Source organism: Zootermopsis nevadensis, unplaced genomic scaffold (genome assembly GCF_977971745.1).
Source record: "Zootermopsis nevadensis isolate Lab colony 2312 unplaced genomic scaffold, Znev_1.0 Znev_ptg000002l, whole genome shotgun sequence".
Classification (NCBI taxonomy): domain Eukaryota; kingdom Metazoa; phylum Arthropoda; class Insecta; order Blattodea; family Termopsidae; genus Zootermopsis; species Zootermopsis nevadensis.
This window is the reverse complement of record NW_028259134.1, coordinates 190,560-216,382: the sequence shown is the minus strand read 5'-3', so window position 1 is coordinate 216,382 and position 25,823 is coordinate 190,560. Positions and strand designations below refer to the sequence as shown.

Below are 25,823 nucleotides of genomic sequence, written 5' to 3'. Positions count from 1 at the left end.
CTTTGGGCATATTGTATGGCAACAGGAAAAAATTGTCCAGGTAAAGGTTGAAGGGAAAAGATTGCGCAGAAAATCCCCAAGGCAATGGGTGGACCAGGTGGAAGAGAAATCGAATCTGCCACTGGGCCTCCTACTCAGAGAGGTAGAAGATCGGGACCGACAAAGACAGATTGTGGAACGTGCCTAATGATGGGTCACCAACTTTCAACATTGAAAGCTGGACTGATGATGAAGATGGGACTAGTGTCAGCTGCATACTGCAAATTTAAACACAGTAATATTTTTGAAATAAGGGGAAAAGGGGCGGAGATGCACAGCGCTCATCAGCTTGATCTTCACCCCATGCGAGAACTTGCAAATATAGTTCCTACAGCAGACACTACTCACACAAAAGGCATACGTTATTTAAAACATCACTATTTATGCTCAACAGGGATCCAAAGTAGTATGAAATGGATTGCTGGGTTTTGATCTGTTACCCTCTGCATCCAGACTGGTGGGGGTCAACTAGCCTCCTGGGGATCTATTGCTCAGAGGCAAAGCAACTTGTGCAATTTAGTGCTAAAGTCAACAGTGGAGCTACACCTACATTACTCTGTATTCATAGTGTGATGCTTAATAAGTACCAGGGACATTACCTCCACCATTTTTTTTAGCTGTCCCGCTACATGCCATACAGGCGCTTGGGGGGAGTGGAGGTATAGCTAATACTCTTTCTTGACCTCAGCACTGGATGGGGGTGAGTGGTCAGCATCACGCCCTGACCTCCACTATTTACCCACAAATTATGTGACATTAAGTAACAAGTATGATTAGTTAGTAATCAATAAACTAAAACATTTCACAAGGTCCCCACATTCCTAAAAACTGCCAATAAAATCTGTCTACCTTTAAGAGCTCCATTGCGACACAACATTATTTGACATCTGTGGTGCTCCTACCTTATGTTATAGAATTACTAAATTGGCATAACAGGGAACTAAAAGTAAAAATATTACACCATGTGAAGGGATCCAACGGAATGATATTCATACAAAATTCAATGAAAATTGATCAGTTTGTATCTACATTAATGATGCCTGCAGTTGAATCAGGAGAAACACTGATGAATACAAACACACATGCTGTTTGTACTTCTAATAAGTGTATTGATAATTTTTCAAAGGGTATGATGGTGCTGCAACACAAAACAAATAAGTATGGACGATATTAGCAACAAATTTAGTTTTTTAGTAATCTGTGAAATCTTTCAAACTGAATTTTCAAACATCCATTTTGTTGTATTACAGTAATTATTACATGTGTGTGCAAATTACGTTCCACCAAATGTATGTAAGGCATGATCACCATGAGCATAACATCCTAGTACAAAGCAACACAACTATCTGATACCAAACATTAAAAAACCACATTTTAACAAGAAAATGTTCTAAAAACAGTTTATGCTCACTCCATTTCTTTTTTTGTATTTTTAATCATGTCTTCATTATTTCATATTAATATCAATTCAAAAATTTCTTAACCTGTATTTGTGTCCAATAAATCATCACAAAGTCATAACAAAACAAATATTGACCACTGATAACAAGGTGAAACAAAAAATGACAAGAAAACAAAACTGAAATATTTTTGACAGCTAATAAAATTTTCCACTTCAACAATCAACCCATTTTCACATACTACATATGGTTCTGCAAGAGCTTATTGAATAATTACTGGAATGAAACACCACACTAGTTCAACGTGTTTCCTCCAGGAATTATCCTGATACACGATCGGTACGAAAAGGCACCGAAAGCTCCATGCATTGCAGACATATCTCGACTACCAAATGTGCATCACTTGTTCAGGTACATCACTCATAGCTTTTGTGTTATGGCTAAAACCAGTTTAAGACCTGAGAATCGTAGGGAAGTCAGCCTTGATTTCGTGGGAAACCCATTTGTAAAGGCAAATGAATTACTAAGTTCCTTGCACTTATCACAGATTAATCAAGAACGCAGTGTAAGTGGAAACAGTTCCACTGTGAGGTAGATACTAAAAAGATGAGTTACATAATTTAATTTAAAATAAAAATATTATTCCAGAACTCTGATGGCACCTGTATGTGGCAAAATGGGACTGTGACTACATGAAGCATGTTGCACAACTATTCATGAAAAGGAATTAGACTACTCAAACCAGAAACACACACCAGTGGGGTGAGGACCTGGCTGAACCTGGCAACACTAAAAATGACGAAAGTCTTACTGAAGAAGAGTATCAGACACTTCCTTATACCTGTTTTAGGACAGGGGGGTTTCTTATTCCTGAGAACAAAATTCATCCATAAGACATGACAAAATAAAAAAAAATAGAAGTTTAATGTGTTTAACATTCTGCCACTAGATGAATAAGTTGAAAAGTTCATCTAACTGACATTTCAGATACATTATAGCAACTTCCTTTAATTTTAAGTTCCTGTCAAGTTTACCCATAGCCATATATCATATTATGCCTACTGAAGAATGTGAACTGTAATCATCATAACAAATTTAACCCAAAAGCTACACTCATGAGATATGGCTGTAATGAACGTAACATTTCAAATTCCTCTCTCGCACCCTTGCTACACCAACTACAACCATAACGTAACCTGAGAAACACATCATCACATGATCTAAACCAGTCAGTATAAATACTTAACCTACCATCTGCAAACAACCCAATCTTTGTTATTTTCCTGACCTAACTTTGTTAACATCTGTAGATATCACAATATCCTCAGGCAAGATGTGAACAGTTTTGCAAAAAGCATGTACAGCAGATTCCAAACAATAAATATTTGTGGGCCTTCCCCTTTTGCCTAACATGTGAATACTTATTTTTATACTGCATTACTTGCCCCTATTAGAAGCATGATGAAAAGGTGAGTTACACTCAACAGTCAGTAAAACTAGCTATGAAAAAAGGACAATGTGACTCGACAGTCTAGAATTTGATAAGAAGTATGAAAACAAATTATACCCAATATTTGTAATGCACAATAAATATTCTCAAATCAACAGCGGTTTGGAACTAAATCTATAAAACCATCTGAAAACTTTCCTCTTATATGAAATGTGTCAATGGGAATATGATTGTGCTTCAAATTGAAGTGATTCAGCAAACCACACAAAATTTGTATCATAGAGTGAATGATACAAATGCACGTATATTGTGAAATATTTTTGGAAACAAAACATTTCCACAATCGTCCACTTGTAGGAAATGAGAACGTTTTGATTCATTCTCTGTATTTCAATTCATAAGATTAAAATACAAACTGTTCACATAACCTTTCATGCATTAATTACTCCAAAGATTAAAAAACATGCAAGTTTTGCTGAAGCCACTTCAATCTCACATGCTCGATCCCCACAGTAAAACAATTGTAACTCACCTTTAATAAAATGTTTAATTAGTCCACACAACACTTTTTATCAGGGCTCACCAGGTCCTGAAATCAACTTCAACTACTTGTCACACAGTGCTGAAATCTGTAACATTTTTACCAGTCTCTGATTTCATACAGCCAAGATAGGACACAACACAACACATAACAGTACTTTTAAATACACAGAATGTCACAAAAGTCTATCAGCATGAAACTACAACACTAAATTTACTAATAATCTATGTAAATTTGTCTCACACAGAAGAATTAGTGACATTCTTACATTACAAAGAGTTAAAGCAATTAACAACTTCCTAGAATGTAGAGAAACATAACAGCTATAGTGGTATATCTTTGGGTGATAATGCAGTTTTAGACTGGTAAACTGTCCTGTTAAACAGGCAAAACATCTAATCACATATAGTTCACATTAAATGAAGTTAGATTCAAGCACTGGTTGAGCCACTAACCGAAAGCTTCCAATACAGAACCATGTCTCACTGGCCAGACCTTCAGAAAGGAGAATGGACAGCTGACAATGTTTCTGTATGTGTAACATACTGGAACCCACTGCTTAAATTATGTTAACGTGGTCAATAAAGGATAAAATATAGTTTCCGATGCTGATGGACTTGCACTACATTACAGAAAACCACTTAGTGGCATATATTGATACACTAAAATAACCTGAAGTGGTAGAGGTAAAGAATGTCATCACTGAAAAACATTCACAATCTGATGAAGCATAAAAATTAAAGTTTCATCAAGTGAAACAATTTTTACCACAAGATCAACGGACAACATTAATTTTTGTTTCTAGTAACTTAGAAAGGTTGACTTTTTTTGTACTGTTTAATGTATTACAACATACTAGCCATCCAATCATGAAATGACATTGTAAATAAACCAAAATGGCAATATTACTTTATCTTGCACAGCAAGCCAACCCTTTTATGTTACATGCATAGAGATTTAGAACACTAACCAACCCCCTAGCCTACAAAGTAAACACTATCTTGGGCTTGCACAATATCTACACACTTTCAGCTACAAACATCAACATTTAGCCACTTCACTGCAGAGCCTGAAAGCACATTTCTTGTCTTCAAAGACAAGAATAGTAGACATAAAATATACTTAGAACATTAAAGAATGTGAATCAAGCAGATTTTGAATCAAGTTATCCCAGGCAAGACGAATCATTGGCTACATCACTGATGATGAACCAGAACGATTCACTGCACTTAGAACTCCAAAATGCCATCTACATGTTTCTCCTTTACAAGTATTCAAAATCACCTGAACAGATACAACTGAAAAGGTTCACAGTTCAATAAAAACAAACAGCACTACAAATATAAAAAAATCTCAATTCATAATTTGAGAATGTACATGTTACCAAATTCCTTCAAAACAATATTAATAGCATCATATGAATGATCAGTGGGTAGACATTGTGCAAAATCTACATCAACATGACCAAACCTGACTGGAAATCCATGAGCATAACCTGAAATGTTCATTATATTCAAATGAATGCAATTAGTAACAATATTATCATCATTTTCCACCCCATCTGGAAAATAATTATATTTAGCCTTGCTGCTGTCTGCAAGACATTTTTGAATGGAAAAAACACTGAAGAGCAGCACATTTCCTACAAAACAGTGAATATAATTTGGTTCACTTTAAAATGCCAAACATTTTAATATTATTTTTGAATTGTTAATGCAAAAACATAACAAATATACAGCTCACGTGGTTTGTACATGAAAGCATTCCAGCTGCAATTTTGTTTTTGTTTCAATGTTTATAAATACAAGGAAAAGTAATCTGATTACATCATTTGCCTATAGTCGATGAATTTAAACTCAGAATTCAATTTCACTTTATGTTAAACATTAAATCAACCACCACAACTGTCCAACCTTAAAACAATTAATTAGCTCCTGAAGACAGGATGATCAACACGTCAAGTTTAGGTTTAAATTAACTGAAAAGAGCGTGAATTTATTTTTAACATTTTCCTGCAAAGTTAGGCACCAAGACAGACACATACAAACAGCACAAGCATCCCTAAAAGTGATGTTGCCCAACAGACAGTGCCAGGTGAAATTCCATGACTGGAAGTGCCTAGTGGAAAACTTCTTGAAGCAAATCAAACTTAAGACAATGACCAGCTGCTGTTGCACATTCAAAAGGACTGTAACACACCTGGTACACAGAATACCAAGAAAATAGTACGTTCGCCATATTGCCAACGTTATCTGAATTTACCGATAAGAAAACTCGTCTCGAACAATGTCGCTACTGATGGCTAAGCCAAGAGCTGTGGCAACATGCTCTATGATTATTTTGTTCCAGGCAGAACTGTCTTTTAAAGGAAAGAAGATGGGTCATTTCTGGAAATTACCACCTTCTAAAACTTAATTTGGTAATGAAGTAGAGAAACATGATGTGCAAAAACAAACACACATCAGCCTTAAAACCCTTCACGCAGTAATGTACACAAATATTACAAGAACCAACTACTTTTACTCGTGAATTGTTGGTCTTTGTACAAGTGGTGTGCAGTGGTGATGTAGCTGCATTGGCAAACAAGTCACCAATGAAGCCAAATCAAGGATGCACATCACATATACAACGGACAACAAGGAAAACAAACGAACCAACTGCAATAACTAAGGGGGTTGTGAGATTAATGATAATTTACAACAAGAGGAAGTGAAACAGTGCATCAAACATGTGGAAGAGATAAAAGTTGTATGAAGACATACTGGCATAGTAATATTAACATTAAGGTGGGGACTGGACAACGTTGTGGAATACATAAATTTGGTGTAATGTGCATGTGTTAAGCCAGTACTGTATATCATATAATGTGCAGTACTACCTCAACATATTTAAATGTAATTTTAATGTTTTATACAACTGACTCAGTTGATGTTTATTTTGACTCTATGGTCACAGTAAATTTATTATGTATTTTTTAAACAAATACATATGTAAACACCAAAGCACTGATAATGGCCCTACAGCAGCCATTTGGTGATGTAAATAAAAGCAAGCAAATAATGAATCACTGTAGTTGGTCCTCATAATATCTGTAAACACACATAATTTATAACATTTATAAAAAAAATCGAGATAAAATGGCCTACTGCAATCTCAATCATAAGGCCTCTAAAATCACCATTTTCCAAAAGATGTGAAAATTAATAGAATGTTTTTCTCATAATACTGTAAGTGAATGCTAAACTAAAACTCCAAGAAATATTAATGAAAGTTGTGCTATACTATAAACATTAAAATGCTACCAAATGCACCAATTATCTTTTCATTAACACCTTAAAAGATAAAAGATGTAAATAGCAGTGCAACTGGCCACGTCAAACTTTTGAAAGCTAATTACGTGAAGTTATTAATCCAATGCTTCATTTGGAAGTGTCTTGAGATATTAACAGTTTTTATAACCTTCGTACTTGTAAAACAGATGTCACTCTAAATTACACAGGCAATTCCCCCCCAAGTTTACACCTGGAAATATATGCCATTTACTGAAACAGTTATCATAGTATGCTAGATGAACACAGCATTTTATGAAATCCCACACTATTCTAAGGTAACCCACCACTTCCTGCAAACAAAAAGCTTAATGCGACAAGACCTAGGTACTGTACCCAACTGTCTTAATTGAATATGCATTTCCAATGTATTCCATTTTCAATCAGTGCAAACATTGATAAAATTTAGACAGCAAGATCAAATACTTCACAAAATGTACGAACAACCTTTATGCCACTATCTGAAATATTAAAAACATTAATTTGTAACCAATAGCAAACGACAAAGTCCACATACATGAAATTTTGATATCATAAAATTCATATGTAACACTCTGCAAGATATACACTAAAAATAACAAAACAATTAAAATATGGTACTATAACATATGATGCAAGTTTATACATTCCACAGCACCAAAGCGCATCCTTCATCTAATTACTGCACCCTTACCACACACAAGTCTGTACTGCTTTGGCAAAATACCAAATAAAGCAGATTTTATTTAGGGTTCTTGAAATTAGCACAAATCAAACATAGAACACCATCCCTAAGAAACAAGTAGTTACATGTAAATCACTGACACATTTAAGACCACAATCAGCAATCTTTATATTCTCTATGTTCTTCAGAGCATTTTAAGCAGACCTTTATGAAAATCCTGCCCTCATCTTATCTTTTATTCAAATGTACTATGAGGAAAGGTAATTAGCAATTCTGCCTTACAAAATGAAGACAAATATTTAATAACACCCAAATCAATGCCTTTCAATACTAATGAGCAGAAAAGTATCACTTTCTTGTTATATACGTAAATATTCATCAGTTATTCAGAAGACAGCTTTACACAATTTTCTTGAAATATTAAGAATAGATTTCCCTTTCTTGAATGTTAACTATTCAATCTGTAGCAGAAGAATTAATGATTAAAAATGTATGCTGCTGGCAGCGTAGGATGCACCAACATCACCAGAAACACACGTTTTGAATTTCCTGAGAAAACAATATTTTTTAGAAGCTGTACTATGCAATGTGACATCACCTAATGATACATGTCATTTATACCACTGGTGGCCTATAAATATCAGTGTTAGCACTGATACCAAAAATTACAGTCAGGTACCCAAACTACAATGCAGAGAAACTGGATATCAATTCATTTCAAGAAAATGTTAAACTTTGTGTTTGAGTGTTTTTAAAAATTATATTTCTCACTGGATGTATTTAACTGGTTTACACCTCACAATAAGAGACCAAACAACCCAAATAATTACCATGGGAACAATTCCTTAGGTATTTTGGAATCTTTTCCTATCAGTGAGAATCTTAAGCCAAGAGCTGTAAATTTATAAGAACTTGTTCAAAACAGATTAATATAACAATTTTACTTCTCTCACAAGTACCGAGTTGTTTCACTCGGATGTTGGGGGACAAAACAAAAAATCACATGAAAATTAATTAAAAACCTTTTATGTGTACTATAATCTTCCAAGATCCCGTCATTGGGTTTGTCAGCATGTCAATGAAGGAATATTTAACAGATATGGCCCTGAAAAGAAAGTTGTACATACATGGATGACAGTGACATACAACTTTTATTTTGAAGATTGTCAACTATAAGTCATAAAATACTTGGACCTGTGGTGTTCATTTCTTATGGTATGGTAGCAGCACAACGAGAAACATCGCTCTCATGTTTCTGGGAGCCATGTTTAACAAAGGAGCACAAACATACTGTGGTCTCATATAATCTTGCATGAACACATGGTCTGTGATACTTTAACAGATATTTCCATAACATCACAACATAAAACACTAGGACCTTCCACATGCCCACTTCCAAATATTAGTTGGTAATTTAAAAGTTTACAATGACTGTGGGAGAGAAATTTTACAAACTGTGCCTTGTGTAATATGACTACAATCACGTTGCTTTACAAGGAACCATACAAAAAAGTTTCTAATGTTTCAATTCTGTACTACATAAAAATGCAGACAAAAATTGTACAAGATGATAAGTTTATACATTTCCCATGTATGGTCAAAATATCTCCCACAATACAATGCTGTAGTAAAGTCACAATATTTCATTAACCAACATTTGGTTACGGTGAGCATAGAACATTGCAACAAGTGACTGCCAAACAATGATAACATGTATTGTGGCCAGCAAATTCACAGATCCAAAACACCCAAGAACAACCCAATTAGAAATTCACAAAAAGTCATTCAATAACAATAGCTTTGCTTCATGTCTCACATGTCCTGAAATATTTTTCCACAGAAATGCCAATTTCATTTTACCAATGAGTACATGGCGTTGCAATTATAATGTTGCGGTCTCTGAACACACGCCAGATCTAAGTACGAGTGTTTGGGAACTCCAAACACTGTTCTAATGGACTGTGCATCACAGCTGAAGATCTGCTCCAGTGAAATGATTCTGAACATGATACACATCACACACACTGAGATATTAAATGTTTTGAGACATTATACTCAATTTTATACATAAAATTTTACCATCAAGACGTGAGAGGAATTTCATCCACTCAACCAATGTTTCAGATGGTCTACTTGTTGACTTGGATAAAATTAGACCCCATCTTCAGTTTATGTAATTCACACTCCATTATCGCTATAACAATTAAATTTGTGTAAATATACATGGACTTTTTTGTTATTTTCTACAGTTATGCAGAGCATCAATAATTATGATTATACAACACAATATTACCCATAAACATATAATTCAAATAAAAAAACAAGTACATATATTACATCTGAAACTAAATATACCGGTATAAAAATCACTTCAGATACATAGACAATTATGACTGGGTTCACTCCCTGTGGGAACATGTATTACGATCTTAAAATTTCTTAAAAAGAACAGTAGCTTGATTGTAAAAGTGATTAAATTTGGGGGGAAAAGGAACACACACTCATGTACACACATACACCCACACACACATCCATAATAACGTTAATTATCGTGACAGCATACAACATTGGTGGATGGGACGGGCATGCAAGTCCCCCACAATCACAGGACCGACACAATTTCAAGTGTCACGCCACGAATCGAGGTGCAACACCTTTTGAACAAGTTTGAGCGACTTAAAAATCTCCCTTGGGGAAGAGAAAAATGTATGTACACGGCTAAATGCTCGTATATCGAGCATACTGTACATGCGACCCACCAGGCAGTGGCGGTCGCCCATAATAATATCTGTAGTGTGAATACCCTAGCTAACCTCCTAGTGGCTCGCCACAGCTGAACACTGGGTATCAGAACATGAGGACTGAGTTACAGGTGCAAACTACACTGTTACTTTGTAATGTCGGACTCTGCGAAAAAGATTAGATTATGCATCATAACACACATTTCAATTTTCAACACATATACTGCAGCAAATGTGCACCACACATACTGAATGTAATAATATTAAAGGCCCTTAATTTTGTTTCAAAAAGGTCATCGGTTTGTCTTATGCATTTTGAACTCACAGGTACTAAGATTTTGAATGAGCACACTCTTACCACAGCTGCATGTCGATAACAGTGACAGTCTCTGTTATCAGTGAAAAACAACGTAAGATTGCACACTCTACAGCACGAAAGTCCGACTACAAAGAAACCTGGAGTTTTGCAGGCGATCAGCAAACTAAACATACACACTCACACATGCATACACACATTTTATAACTACTATTTTGCTTAATTTGTACAGCAATATCTTGTACTTGTTCACAGATATATCTGGATATCTGTATTTATTTTAGTGAGGTTTTCTTCTTTACTTATTTACTGACAACTTTCCTTCACACTGCTATAGACAATGGGGGTAAAATGGGAAGCAACACACGGACATGCTGAGAGTTACTGAAACCTGAGTGCTTCAGATGCACAACACTTGGACTTAAAATATCTGGCAGTGCCAACAAGAGAGCTTGTTCAATTGTGGCAAGGAAACACTGTTACTTTCAAACTGAAAGACAGCCGCAGGTACACAAGCATAAGCTTATAATTGATATTTTGAATCAAATTTGTACTTTCATCACCTACCTAGTTCTTATGTAATCAAACATGTTTTAAATTTACCTACAGCAGTGCTTATCAATGCCCCAATACAAGGAAAACAACACACAGATTTAGAGCACTTAATGAAAATGAATCCACAAACACTCGCACTAACACTTGGACCCGGTTGCATTAATGTGGACATCAATATTGCCCTAAAGTGAACGGCAATGCACACACACTGAATAGTGCATTCTCATTAAATAAATCCCTCAAAGAGATTACCTAATGACACAGTACGCATGAGGTAATTAAATGTAATACTACATTAATCCTGTTCTGAGGTAGCACGGTATTTATGCAACTTATTACTACTGCTTGTATTATATACATATGTATATATAAACGAATTCTGGAACTTCCTGAGTAAATTACAGTTACATGATAGGATAAATATGTTGTGGGATTTTAAGATTAAAAATATTTATCTGTGGAGGCTTCAAAATTCACGACAAGGCTGTACAACAGATAATTTATTCTTCAGCAAAGCGACACTGTGTTCATACCAGCCTAGGAAACATCTGTCAATGGCACAAATGCCTATAACTTAATGGTATTTGCTTAATATACTATGGTATGGGCTGTAGTTAAAATACATATGGGTTCTGCTTCAGAACCCGTATGTTGAAACTCAGCATAAAGCACAGACACAATAGTTCAACTGTGTGCAATATGAGGTAGAAGGTAGCCTTGCACTATTGCATCTGGCTTCACTGAGCCCTGAGACAGAAAGCAAACGAGGTAAAAAAACATGGAGCAAGTGTTTGCAGAATTATTTCATTAAAATACAATGTGGAAAAAACTGGCCAATGTTAACTACAGTGAACCTGAATTGTTATGAGATGTACTAAAAACAAAGTTCTAATAATTTCACATTTCCAAGTTAATCACCAAATTCCACCTTTTCCAATAATACCATTGTAATACTATTTTATCTTCTTCTTCTTCTTTAGCACTACGGCCCTTTCAGGGTAGCCTTGGCTTCTCTTATACTATGTTATAACACAAGTTAAAAACCAACCAAAATTTTCTACAACATTCACAATTCGACGGGACTTAGGTAAACTTTAATTCCCAATTTTGTACTCTGAGGAAAAGTCTCATGCACTTATTCTTCTTTTCCTTTTTGCAAACGTGAATTGCAAATGTATGATCTAAAGTCACTACTGAACATACTACATACTGAATAGTGCAAAAAATGGTTTAGTCCCTGAAATAAATTCCTGAGATTGTTCTGTCAAATGATGCAAAGATAATACAACTAATAACATGCATCAGAACATCAAATTGAAGCAAGTTTAAACAAGCGTGTGGAAACCAATAACCCCAATTCTGAACCATGTGGTACGAAGCCTTATTTTTGTTTCAACTACTATGAGGTTTATTCTTTCAACAGCTGCTCACTACAAACAGTAACTATATGATGGGCCCTACCGTAAAACAAATATATATATACACACACAAATAAAACAGCTTGGACACCCCCTCCATAGCAGCACACAAAAAAATATGAAGGCTTCCTGATCCAACCACCTGAATTACAGCAGAATCTTGAGTTGTTTAAACGCTTTCCACACCTTCCAAAATCAAACAATAACAACACGACAAATACTGTTGTTGAGACAGAGACTACTGTAAGAATAACAACTGAACATCCTACGACGCCAGTCTAAGCAGCAGCAAATGGCACTGCTGTTACAATTAATTCATCTCGCTTCAGTTCTGCTTCCCATTATAACGGGGATAGTCAATGCAACAGCCCAATTGACAAACTCCTTGCCCTTGCCATAACTATAAGTCTCCAAGCATTGCACACTGCGTATTCTCTAGAGATTTAAAGTATAGCAAAAATGTTGGAGTTACTCTAGTTCTTTATGCAAAAATGACTTGACAAATCTCGTAAACCATGTTTTACCCGTTTAGTAGTCAAGCGCAAAGTGCGTCTAATTATGAAATACACGTAACATTCTAATTACAACAAAGAGGCAGTAAAGATAATTTGATGGGTAAAATCATTAGTAAATAAATGACCTGATCACGAAGTGCTTAATATAACCACGACCTTAAGAGCTACTTTTGTTATTTAAACTAATAACCAATTGCCCAAAAAATAAAGAAGCACCAGATAAACCAACATAACCTCTAAAGATTCTCTCAAATATTTCAAACAAAGAATATAGTAAAAAATACTAAACAAGTGCAAAAGTACCCATACACCAATTTCCATCCCCCACATGCATTAAAACAATACATCAAATGCCTTGCAATGCCACATCAGGTTGATTCCAATCAACAGAGGCTGCAACGCAATGTAAGTCATACTCAAACGATAACAAGATCTCTGCACTAAAGTTGGCATGGTGTGTGCCAAAGACACTTGAGTGAGAGAAGCCACTTGGTGGTGGCCTTCTTGTACTGTCAATTTATCATCAAAGGTCTTCACATAAGAATTCTTTACATACAAGAACATAAAAAAAAAAAACCCACACTGAACACTCATCACATAGCACTCTTCCACTCAAACATATCAAGTATAATTGCAATGGTGCATAACACAATGCCAACCCAATTAAACACACAGTATCATAACCAAGTGTCTATAAATAACGCCTATCCTTTGTGCACACTGCCAAATGTGCACGGCCTTCACTCCGGAAGCAACTCCATCACATACTTTGCATCTTACAATATTTTAACAACAATAACAAAACTTTACAGCAAGCAACAAAACTCAATTGGAAATAAAACAATATTAAAATTTTAAGAAGTCAATCCAACTTCAATACACTTACTCAAACAATAAAAAAGTTGCTATGACCCTAAATTCCATGACATCGTACACCGTCCGACTACCTGAGATTGCATAGGGGAAACCTATCATAAATGATGCGAACGTGACTGTGAAATAAGCAATGGCTTTTTCCTCCGTGAGGAAAAGTATCGGTAAAAAGTATCTCCTAGAAAATGCAGTATTTCAAAATGGCTGTATAAAACAAGAGTTTAGCACGCTCGTGATGCTGGGTCCTGAGTTTAGTTACAAACATGTCATGTAATGTATCGCCTCAGATCTGAATCAACACTGCCCAGTTGAAGACAATGACCGACAAATACTGGAATCTAAAATGTGTACAAATAATGAATGCAACTACAACTGTATTTACTGACAAATATCTATATACTAAGGGAAATACATTGACTAGGAGCAGATAGCATTATGAATATAAATATTTCCTTACGTATGTAGAAAACTACTACAGCACAACAGAATATGAAGGGAGGAAGAAAGAGAAACCAAGGATGATAACGCAGCAGGAACAGCAGTTTGGAGGTAATCTAACAGTAGCTTCTGTCGTGCCAACTGTATGACACCGGCTGTAAGTTGTCCTCAAACGATCAGCTCACATATTAAACTTTAAAAATTTCTTTACAAAATAAAATACTTTACAGGCTGTGTATAGCTGTGATTTGGCACTAGGATGTTTTGAACAATTGTCCCTGATTTCCCCTGTTGCATATGGGGTGAGATAAACAAAATATGGTCATCTGCTACTGATTCCTGAGATGTAAAAAGATGTAATCTGTTGCACTTTCAATGACTAGTTTTCTAACAGGAGAGTAACGGTTTTGATGCTGATAATATTCACGTCAAATAAAAACATATATAATAAAATAGTGTGTACAGCTTTTTCGTTGAGTTATTCAGCATACTGTAAATGCCTCAAACTGGGTGACACTTCAGTATTTACTTTCACCACAGGCAACTTACACACATTACCACTTTTATACCTGGCCAAAAAGAAAACACCAAGACTGGGACATTTAGAGTATGAATCAATAACTTTTTTTTTTGCTAAACACACAATAGTACAACTGGTGAAAACCAACTCACAGATTCAACAGCATAATTTCAAGAATTTCTTAAACCTCGAAATATATCAAATTGCTTGCCAGAAACTGTGTTGCCAAACACATTATTACTCCAGAAAACAACCACAAAATTTCACCGCCAATTACCAAAATCTAAAGCCTTTCATTTGAGAGATGGTCTGAGCACCAGCTGTATTCAAACAATTTGTGTTTTGTAGCTTTTCAGTGAGGCACCATCTTAAGATAAAATACTGCCCTCTGGGCATGACGAGAAGACGTGGATAAAAGAGTGAAGTACATAGAGCCCTTGTCTTGACTGTACAAGTTGGAGGTCTTCATATTCATTATGTACAACCTATATCCCACATAAAATCTTGCCTAAACCTCAGAGATAAGAGAGCTACAAGTGTTTGTTCTTACACAGACATCCAGAAAAAAAGTGCTTTAAGAAAGAACAAAAACAAAAACAAAAATCATAATAAAGAAAAATAAGACACACAATAACTTGTTAACAGGACATCGTTCTTGCTTGTCCTTTAACAATGTCATATATATATATATATTTTATATATATAATATTTCTATATATATCAAGTAATAATTATGTATTTATATATAAGATCCTTTGAGGTATTTCTGTTACTATCCTGATTGATTTTGTTTCTCTGTGAAGAACTTCTTTGTGAGGCTTGGCTTCATTTTGCTTACTGGTTGTTGTGGTTGTGAACCTGAGCTTGTGGTTGAAATGCCTTGAGGCTGTACTCCGTCTTGTGCTCACGAGCAATATGCCGCCGCACAGTGTTGTTGCGTGTGAAGGTACGGCTACAAAAGGGGCACGGCACACGTATCCCTTGATGGCGCTGGCGAATGTGAGCACGCAAGTTGGTTTCATACCCGTAAAGTCGCTCGCAGAACGGACATTTGAGTTTCTTACCTGTGGATTAATGGACAGTCACATATTAACAGGCACCACCATGGCTATCTGAATGAAACTCTGGTCCAGTCTAAATGGAAAATAAGTTTAAAAACAAAATATAAAGGATCAATTTGACATGCAAGAATGGAGAGGTCTTTCTAAATATGCTGGTCCTGACATCAGCAATGAATCCTCTTCTGTAACTCATTTTGTGCAGAAATGCAATATTATGAAATCATCCTACAAATAGCACCACAATGTTAAGGTATTTTAGTAATAACAACAAAGATAAAATACGCTTACTGATAGAAGTAGCCATGCCACTGGATAGCAATGTAATACAGAAGAAGTACCAAAAAAAAAATTAAAATAAAAACTCAAAGTATAGAAATTCAGTGAATGTGGAATGCTTTATCCTATGAGTAATCATCAGGGTCATGGGAATTGCGGCTATATAAAAAAAATTAAAAAACGCAACAGGACCCCCCCCCCCCCCAAAAGACGTACTACAAATATTGCACATAATAAGAAAAGTAACTCAAAGCCCGAGTGTTGAGGTTCACCACTGGTTCAAGAGAAGTACCAGGAAAAGAAAAGACAAGACCCATGGTAAGATGATTATACGCCACTGCTTATACATAGTGAAACATTTCTTTTAAACTCCTCCAGTTTTAGTGGCCTGGCAGTGAACTCCTAGACAGATTGGAGCAATTGCCAGAGCATGGCATCCATTTACTGCTGATTCTGCTAATGAACAATATATACAACACTGCAAAGAGAATTAAGTTATGCAAAAATATTTTAAAGCTATTCTGAGATATCTGATTGGATGCTTGATAAAAGTTTCATGAACAGTAGGCATTACAGCATAAAAGTGGCTAACAAACTGTTTACCCCTTCAGAATAAATTTGGTAATATAATATTTTTGTGGAACTTTTAAAACAAACTTATGTACACAAATTTTAACCTAATTACATACACTCCATATTTAAGGAAACACTTTATACTGTCCTTACGAAATGTGACAGGTGCATTTACTTAGTGGTAACAAGAGAGTTAAAATCAGGTACAATTTTGGAAAGCTATATCCTCATGTAAATTTCTGCACTAAGCCTATTTCAAATTGCATTTCTATTGATGTACATCTTGAGAACGCTGCTTTATACGTAGATTAAAACAGAAATAGCTTCTCTACGGCCACATGTGAAATATGTGTACACCACTCCCTTGGACCAGCACAGAAATTAATTAGATGGATGTTCGTGAGCATATCTTTCAAACCCATATCCATTTAAATGTCAATTAATTTGTCATATAGTTTTGTTTCTAATCCTTTTTCTGTGAGATGGAACATAAACAGGTTTTATAACCAACAGAAATGTTCTACCACAGGCAGAAAATACTCTTTCATTGTAACCTGTAGGCCTTGCAAATGCTTCATCATGTCTGAAAGATCATCAGTAATACAGTTCTCAAGCATGACAAGTCTTTCTGTCCATATCCCCAAAACTATATTGCAAAAGAAGGGCTCAGTTTTACAAGTGCAATTTATGAACAAACAAACCTAAATTCATGTGCAACAGTAGAATTGTGCAATTGCTACCCATTTCATCATAATGCACACAAATTCTTGAATTCAATGGCTCTGATTTTATCAAAAGATTACAATGGACTGTAATGCAGTGATAAATATTACAAGCTCTAGCACACATTAAATGGATAGGCATTTGTATGTTAAATACATGGAATTAATTACACTCAATCCATTACAGATTCAGTCTGTGACAATAAGAATGGTGCTTGTGCAGCAGTCTTCACTAAACAAAGACACAGCCATACCCTTCTATATGCGCTGCAACAGAATGAGTACAAAGAACTTCAGGCCAAGCCCAAGGCACTACAACAAAGTATAACATCATACAAACAAAATCAAGAACTCATCTTTCCAAACTACGAATTTGGACTTCAGTGCATTGTAATGTAACACAATACCACACATCACAAAAAACTTTGAACTCAACAGGCACATCATCACAATTTTAATACAACAGATTAATGGAGTGATTGAGTTTTAACTATATTAACTTATTTTAAAATATGTTATGTTACACATAACATTTAATCTTAATTTTAATTTAACTCTAATTCAACAATTAGAGTTCAATTTAACCATAGCTCAGTCACTATAGTGACCGACAACAGACGGGATGATCGGGATTCAATCCCCGACAGGGATGCAGGATCTTTCCTCCAGCCTCTGTATCCAGACCAGCTCTGGCCTTATCCAGCCTCTTGTCCATTGGACAACAGGGTCCTTTGCTGGAGGTAAAGCATAACCAGGGCGTGACGCTGATGACTTGCCCCTATCTAGCGCAGAGGTCAAGAATGAGGAGTTATACCTCCTCCCCCTCTAAGCACCTACATGGCACACAGCAAGACAGCTTTACTTCTTGATTTAACCGATCAAATGAACATGACTTAAGTGTGATACCGTGTGACAAAGGTAAAGAGTATTTTTTTTACATGGTTTTAGACACATTATTCAAGCTTGTATATCAATATTAAAGCATGACATATTTGTGTAGGCAGTTACTTGATGATGGACCATGTGTCTGAAACACGACATTAAAATAAAAATACCTTGACATGTAATTGAATGCTATATCCTGTAATACTGATTTGTTGCGTGAAGACAACCAATGAAAATATTCTTTAATTTTATCAAATTCACAACCTAACCTAACACCATTCTTTGTATTTGGAATCTTCCTCACAGCAAGAGCATGGCAAAGAGTCACACAGTGGCTACTTGTGCTTTTTGGTGCAATATCTTCCAATTGTGCAGTAAAACCACACAATTTTCCAACCATCAATCACACTCGACCTGCACCATTGCCCTGATCATGGAGTTAACAGTGACCTCTGAAACGTTGGTGGACTTCTACCAGAGTACATTCAGGTAGATTTACATCTGGATACATGAAGCACAAATCAGAAATTGTATGACATACTTGTCTATTAATAAAATGTGAGACATCATTCCATACAAATTCTCATACATTTTTATATGCAATTTATGTACGGTTGCTTAACCACTGACTTGACAAGTCAATACACTGACGTAGTTTCTACATTCAAACGGCTTTAATCAGCTCAACTTCACCTTTCTTTTTAATTGTAATACAGAAGTGGACACTGTAATTACTTGTGTTTTCATGTTTTGTGTAGTGGATGCCCGATGAATTTCTCTTCTTAAAAACCCACACTGCCACCGCCTACATTTTGTGTTCTGTGGTTTAGCCCAACATACTACACGTGCCCTCAAATTTTTGTAACAGAACTCGATGAATTTCTTATAAACCTACCTTCAGAAGAACAGATCTGAAAGAAATATGGCATGAGGTTATCTACTGGATTCAAGGGTTCTGCACAGGGTTCAGTGGTGGGCTTTTGCGCACATGGTAATGTATCTGCAAGTTCCACAAAGGCAGGGAAATTTTTTGCACAATGGGAGACTATCAGACTCCGAGCTGTGGACTTGGGTTATACACCATCACAAATTCCCACAACTTAACTTGTGCTGCATATACCAAATTGCCCACTTTACATTCAATTTCTAACGCTAAGCCATCAGATATGAATTTTAAGTATATAGTGCAATAAACCAAAAGCACACCAGGAACTAGACAAAGATCAGAAGTCTGTTCCCTACTCTAAACAGAACACAACTATTATAAAACATTTCAAATGTGAAGAATGCAAAAACCAGGCAAACTACATATAGTATGTAGAAACTACATATAAAGTTCCACAACAGAGAAGTGCATTGCAGCCGTTATTAAATTCCACTATTTCAAATCAGGTCGACTGATTTATATCAATACTGTTGCAAAGCACAACTTCAATCTAGTTAAAAAGACTACAATGCTATTCCCAATAACAACGTAGGAACTCGGTATAGCAAATGTAAATTGCCAATAAAAATCTCCAAAAACGTAACTTTAAGTTACATGTCAGTCATGTAAGAAAAGCGAAGTGAAAGTAGTAAAATCTCAGTCAAGACAGCTGTCTAGCAGAGAAAATACCACACGTAAGTCTCTGCACACTGCAAAACAACTTCATACAGTTTATACAAAATTAGAAAATTTCAAATTAAATCTGCCACTTGCTTGCATGCTACACTGCTCAATCCCATACCAACACAACAGGAGAACTCAACTACTTTACCGTCAGCTGTAGTAATACTGCCCCCTTTATGGACAGCCAGTTTTGTACTTGCACTCGAGTTCCAGGGATTGGATGGAATTATCTCGGGTACTTTGTCAGCGCTCATCTCTTTATATGGTGCAGCATTTGCCACGTGATGGTCTTCTGGGCGGCCGGAGAGCTCGAGTTTCACCCGCAAATCTGCACAAAAAGAGGTTAAACTTGTTCAGAAAAAAATATAAGACATAAATTTACTCAAATATGAAGTAGCCACATACAAGTACTTACAAAATACAAATGATTACAAATTCAGTAATAAGAGCCATTACTAATCACAAAGGAAAAGAATGTGATGAGGGCTGCAGCACACAAAAAGCAAATCCTTTATGTTTTCAGTGGTAAATATAAAACATCCTACTCTATCCAAGTACATGGACAGTTGAAAGCTTGAGATAAATTTATGTAATTGTATTTATATTCTGTTTACCTACTTTATTTATACTGCAAAAAATTAACTCTCCACATTTTATAGCAAATACATCTAAAACTCTTCAGCCTTTAGACAAGACTCAAATATTCATTTTATTCTTTTCCCTATAAACAAGGTGTTAAAATAGAAGTCACTTATAACTATGTATTTTTACTTTTTCTTTTACTCCTAATTCCTTGCATTTAAAAGAAGAAGAAAACATCTGGACTTACTACTCAGTGTAAAACTTCTGGCAAGAAAAATAACACTGTGGCCAAGTACAGATTAATAATTACAGAATTCACACAATTTACAGAATTAATGGTTTGCATTGGTGGTTATCAGGATTCATGACCCATCAGTACATGGGTTCGATCAGGACAGCGACATTTAACGCTCTTGCTGGGACCCCCCTTATTGCGAAATGATGATGAAAGTGGAGTAATTGTTGGGATGCCACGGAGAAACCGGGGAAACCTCTGTGATGCCTGGACCACGGCTTTGCCCAACACAAGTTGTAAATCTGAGCACCGCCGGGAATCGAACCTGGGACCCCAGTATTACAAGCCTAGCATCTAACCGCTAGACCACCGTGGCAGTTAATTCTTAATTCAAGTAAGCCTACAGTGGTTAGTTTACGTAAGTAAATAGATTACATTGTCATTACACCACAATCTGAAAGGATGATTTTTCCCTTTCCCTCTTTCTTGGACACCTCTGAAAGTTGGACACATCTTTGTGGAACAGCAGGTGTCCAACTTAGAGAGGTTTTACTGTATATCTTTTACTGGACAATCAGTTCAAGACTGTCTTGCACCCCACTCTTTTGCAGTTTATATATGCCACAGATGGTAACTGGACTTACCAATCATTTTCAGAATAAGCTATGCTAATCAAGATGTTTCTAGAATGACATTGATAGATCATGCAGTTTGCAGCATAGCCAGAGATTTCCAGAGGCATTGCACACAGCACATTGGCATCAGTGAAGGTGGGAGTGATGGGGGAGGTGTGGCCAGGTAAATAACATCTATCAAAAAGTCCAGAACAATAAGTTTCAAGAATACTTTGTGGCATTAACAGCCTGTTTTAAAATTACCACACCATTTTAATCAAAGAACATTTCTTTCTAAACAGCAATGTCAAACAACATTCACATTTTAAAAGGGGAAAAACACAAATGACACCTTTTTCATATGGTGGTATATGAAAATGTGGTCAACCCTTCTGAACTGTCTTTTGCCTCAAATTAGTTTTTAAGCTGCAATTTTTAAAATATATTCAGAACACACTCCTGACTCCATAACGTCATTTTATCATAATTTGACAACACATATTTATTTCTCTTCCAGTTAGTTATGATGCAGTAAATGATTCAAACTATTTAAACCCTGAAAAGAACCACATCACATGGTGTGAACAGTGCATACCAGCATCTGAAACCCTTCTAAATTAACATATCTACCATCATTTCCTCTGAAACCTGAGACACTTACTATTGGTGAGGAGATAACATGCAAAGTCGTGTCATATATTTAGATGTTCGCTTCAGTTTAGACACTACTTCTGACATACAGTTATTGCTCTGTGTTGTTCTGAACGTATATCCCGTTCAGTTTAATACTTGCTGCACTTTCTGGCTGTTACTTAATGATGATAGCAGATTTACCAGGAAATCAAATAGAACTTCCACTGAATGTTTCTGATAAAAACGAGGTTGTGCAAAATGAAGACTGATGGAAATTATTCCTTGTTATTTGAGACACAGCCGGCCTTTCTGAATAGAAGGCGAATATTGTTTAAATTAAAGAAAATGGTAGTAACAGACAAGTATGTCATTCAGAATGTTTCTCACCTCACTCCAGGCTCAACAAGATATGCTTTTCCTTAAATTCAAGATGAGCCCTGTGTTCAGACTGTTTATTCTGAAGTCAGTTGAAAATATCACACTAATTCAAATATGGAAGGAAATCACTTGAGTGGTATTACTTTGAATGTAATACAGTATTGATTTATGGACGTTAGGTAATAAAAAACAGGCATAGGAGCCAATTGCAAGTTTATGGATTGCACATAAAGGAAGCGGCTGTTTAAAGCCAGCATCTTTAGAAAATATCTGCAATTATGTTTCAGTTATAATCAAAATGGTGTGAACGAAAATTTTCAGTCATTAGAGATCCCTGGAAAAAACTGGTTACAATTCAAGTATGTCACAGCACATAAGCAGCCTGTAGCACTCGGAGATGAGCTGTATTTCAGCAAGTAAGCTTACTATACACATTACTTCAAATTTCTTCATTCATTAATTATCCTGTAAAGTGACACTGTCATAAACCAGAATTACAATAAACCATTTACTGTACAGCATAAAATGTACTTTGAGATAAAACTGACTTGTGCGGAATATTCTGCTGTACAGTGGAAGATAGGCAGCCTGGGACTGCACTTACTTCACGTTACTAATACAAATGCTACTGAACCAACCATATGGATAAGCAAACGCAGCAGTTAATTTAAAGGTTTCTGTGTTTATTTCCTTCGTCTTTATTCAGCGTCAAGGTCTGAGACTACCTCAACACGGGAACACAAAAGAGGTTTCCACGGCAGTGAGTTTTAAGATGGCTTTATTCTGGGTTGTTGCACCATGTAGTCTGGTAGATGTTTACCAACGTTTCGGAGTTTGTTGCTGCCTCCATCATCAGGGCAATGAGTAACTAATCACCCTGATGATGGAGGTAGCAAGGACCTCCGAAGTGTCTGTAAACTTGTTATAACGGTAACCACTGTGATGTATGTTCTTGATTACAGAATTAAGAAAACAACAAAATTATACATACAATTCCTAATATTAACTTTGATACATGGCATGGAAAAACAAAGAAATCGATAGTCAAAGACTGAAACTTGTAAAATACTGATAATGCCAAACTTCTTACCTTCTGGACAGCTACTTCCAGGGTCCACCGATGATCGCCGACTTTCTGGCGCAGCCTTGCTGTTGCCATCAACTTCCACAGCAACAGCTCTGTCATAAGTCACAGTAGTGGCAGCATTGGCAGGGGCATTAGCAGCAGCATTATCTCTGACATCAGGTCCCCCTTCATACCTCAAGAGATGTTGAGACGCGGATGAGCTCGGGGTGTAACCTTTGTCATCAGCCTTCAGGTCAGGATCCTGAGGTTGTTGTGGTAGAGGACGGTATGCCAAGGATATAGGGGAGTGTTTTTCAGATTCGGTAGCAGTACGGGACTTGCTGCCGTCTCGCAGAACTGAGGCACGAACAGCAGAGTCCTGAATAGCTTCGGAAGAACTGCGGTGATGCCTTTTTCGAGGAGACGCGTCATAATGAGTCGGGGGTGGCGCTGAGGCAGGCACACATTGCTCATACGCTGGACGGTAATGGGAAGGGAGCATGTATGGAGACACGACTGCAGAGTATGATGAGGTAGATGGATGATGCTGTCGGAGTTGGTCACCTGAGCCTCCTTCCAAGTTTTCCTTTGTACCACTATTACTGTTGCTATTTATCTTGGTTTGTTTACGACCTGTAGGCGAGTCCAGTTGGCTGTCCTGGCCCAATAAACTGGTATGCTGCCCCTGTACCACAGCAAGCTTCTCATGCTCTACTGACAAGCCTTTGACCTAGTGAATGGAATGAATAACAATGTAAAAAATCAACTTCTATAATAAAATATTATCACTGTTACACATTTATTTTACAACAATGAAAACAACTGGCATACATGTAGCATCTGCTAAATGTAAGCACATATGCACTCTGAGACAATCAACAGATCAAATACAAATTTTTCCAACATGATATCATCACTATAATGTTCAATAACCATCAATTTCATGATTATGATTAACACATTGAAGCCATTAACATAATAAACAAAAGTTTTACACAGTTTTAAGCTCCTACCTGCAAGCATTCTGCAGCCTTCAGGAAACTTGAGAGGCTTTCCTGAGACACATGAACTTCTCCTTTGTACATAAATTCTAATAAGGCGGACATGTTAGATGATGATGTACCATCCAAAATGACCAGCACACTTGGGCAGAGAGGTGCTGTTTCAAATAAATCCTGGAAGTGTTTGCTACATGCTGCCAGGATAAGCCTGTGGGCCTTAAATGTCACACCTACAATGAACAATCCATAAAAATTATTATCCACATTAAAAACCAAGCACTACTTAACAATAATGGCAAAATCATGTAATTCTAACATAAATAATTTACCTTCACAAAATAACGTGACATCTGTTAGACTCTCTGATTTGAATAAATTCCCAAATGCTGTCGCCAAATTGCTGCCAAAACTGTTCCACTTAAGACAAAACTGCTGCTGTGAATCCATTCCAGATGTTGATTGGAATGTATTCGCTGAAAAGTTAAATGGCTGTCAATTCAACTACATATTGTGAATGTCAATGACAGGCATGTCCAATATTAAGATCAGTTGGAAAAACAGGTACGACATAATCAATTAATTTCATCAACATAATCAATGTCATCTTCAATCTGAACCACAAGATATTAACCAGTACCTTTAGCATTTATCCACATATGAAATGCAATTTCCTATCTGTTCCATATGCATGAGTGACATATTCTGAATTGTTATATTTTACGATTGCAATAAAAGTAAGAACATGTCTCAAGCACCTCCTACCATGTGTCATGTACCATGATTGAAATGTAGTGGCCTACAACTGTATTTAACAAAATGCAGTGAATGCACTTACATTCACGGGAATGTAATTATAAGAGACCAAACTATAAACAATATAAATTAAAACTGTAAGATAATGTCACGAATATGATAACGAATTAATCAAAACAAAAACCTACATAATAATCCTCACAAAGCACCACTCAAGGTACGCTCTCCGCCAAATCATTCGCATGCAACCATCTTGACACGATTCATGCAACACCAATTTAACAATCCATGTCCGCTGTATGGAGACACCCGCAAATTTCGCGAATGCGCCGTTAATTAGTATATCTATGCTTTAAATTACATTTCATACGCTACTACAATAATTGTATCATTGTAGTTTACATAAAGAGCGTTAGAATAATACCTGAGATAGGTCCGTTTGCTATTTATAAATAACTTAATTTCTCTAACCCGTACATAAAAAGAAATGTTGGTGTAGGCTACTGCCGGAAACAGTTCTGCATGTACTATGCAAGTTACAGCATCCATTCCGCAATTTACCATTGGAGCTTTAGTTCCATTTCATTGCTTTTCTGACATATCCTACTGTATATATTGTTAGGAATATTACGTGTA

General features: G+C 36.2%; 1 protein-coding gene across 3 annotated transcripts; it reads right to left on the bottom strand.

Annotated features, from left to right (window-relative positions):
• Positions 1-1,209: 1,209 nt before the first annotated feature.
• On the bottom strand, positions 1,210-25,695 carry chinmo (Chronologically inappropriate morphogenesis). Of its 3 annotated transcripts, XR_015537421.1 has the most exons (7): positions 25,612-25,695; positions 24,764-24,907; positions 24,447-24,664; positions 23,458-24,163; positions 20,074-20,253; positions 2,781-15,863; positions 1,210-2,686 (listed from the first exon to the last, which is right to left on the bottom strand). XR_015537421.1 is itself a non-coding variant. In XM_022084350.2 (6 exons), exons 2-6 carry the CDS (start codon positions 24,879-24,881, stop codon positions 15,634-15,636), a joined length of 1,452 nt encoding a protein of 483 aa, XP_021940042.1. In that variant the 5' UTR covers positions 24,882-24,907; positions 25,376-25,695; the 3' UTR covers positions 1,210-15,633. The 3 variants fall into 3 exon arrangements, 2 of the variants coding, with proteins under 2 accessions (XP_021940042.1, XP_021940043.1); XM_022084350.2 differs by having other exon boundaries at positions 1,210-15,863; positions 25,376-25,695; XM_022084351.2 differs by having other exon boundaries at positions 1,210-15,863.
• Between the last annotated feature and the right edge of the window lie 128 nt (positions 25,696-25,823).

Excerpts from the sequence above, each read along its gene's own strand:
- chinmo (XM_022084350.2), bottom strand. The coding sequence starts at position 24,881 with ATGGATTCACAGCAGCAGTTTTGTCTTAAGTGGAACAGTTTTGGCAGC. Across the intron at positions 24,164-24,446 it reads AGGCTGCAGAATGCTTGCAG|GTCAAAGGCTTGTCAGTAGA; the intron begins GTAGGAGCTTAA and ends TCCATTCACTAG. Across the intron at positions 15,864-20,073 it reads CAGTATTACTACAGCTGACG|GTAAGAAACTCAAATGTCCG; the intron begins GTAAAGTAGTTG and ends ATTAATCCACAG.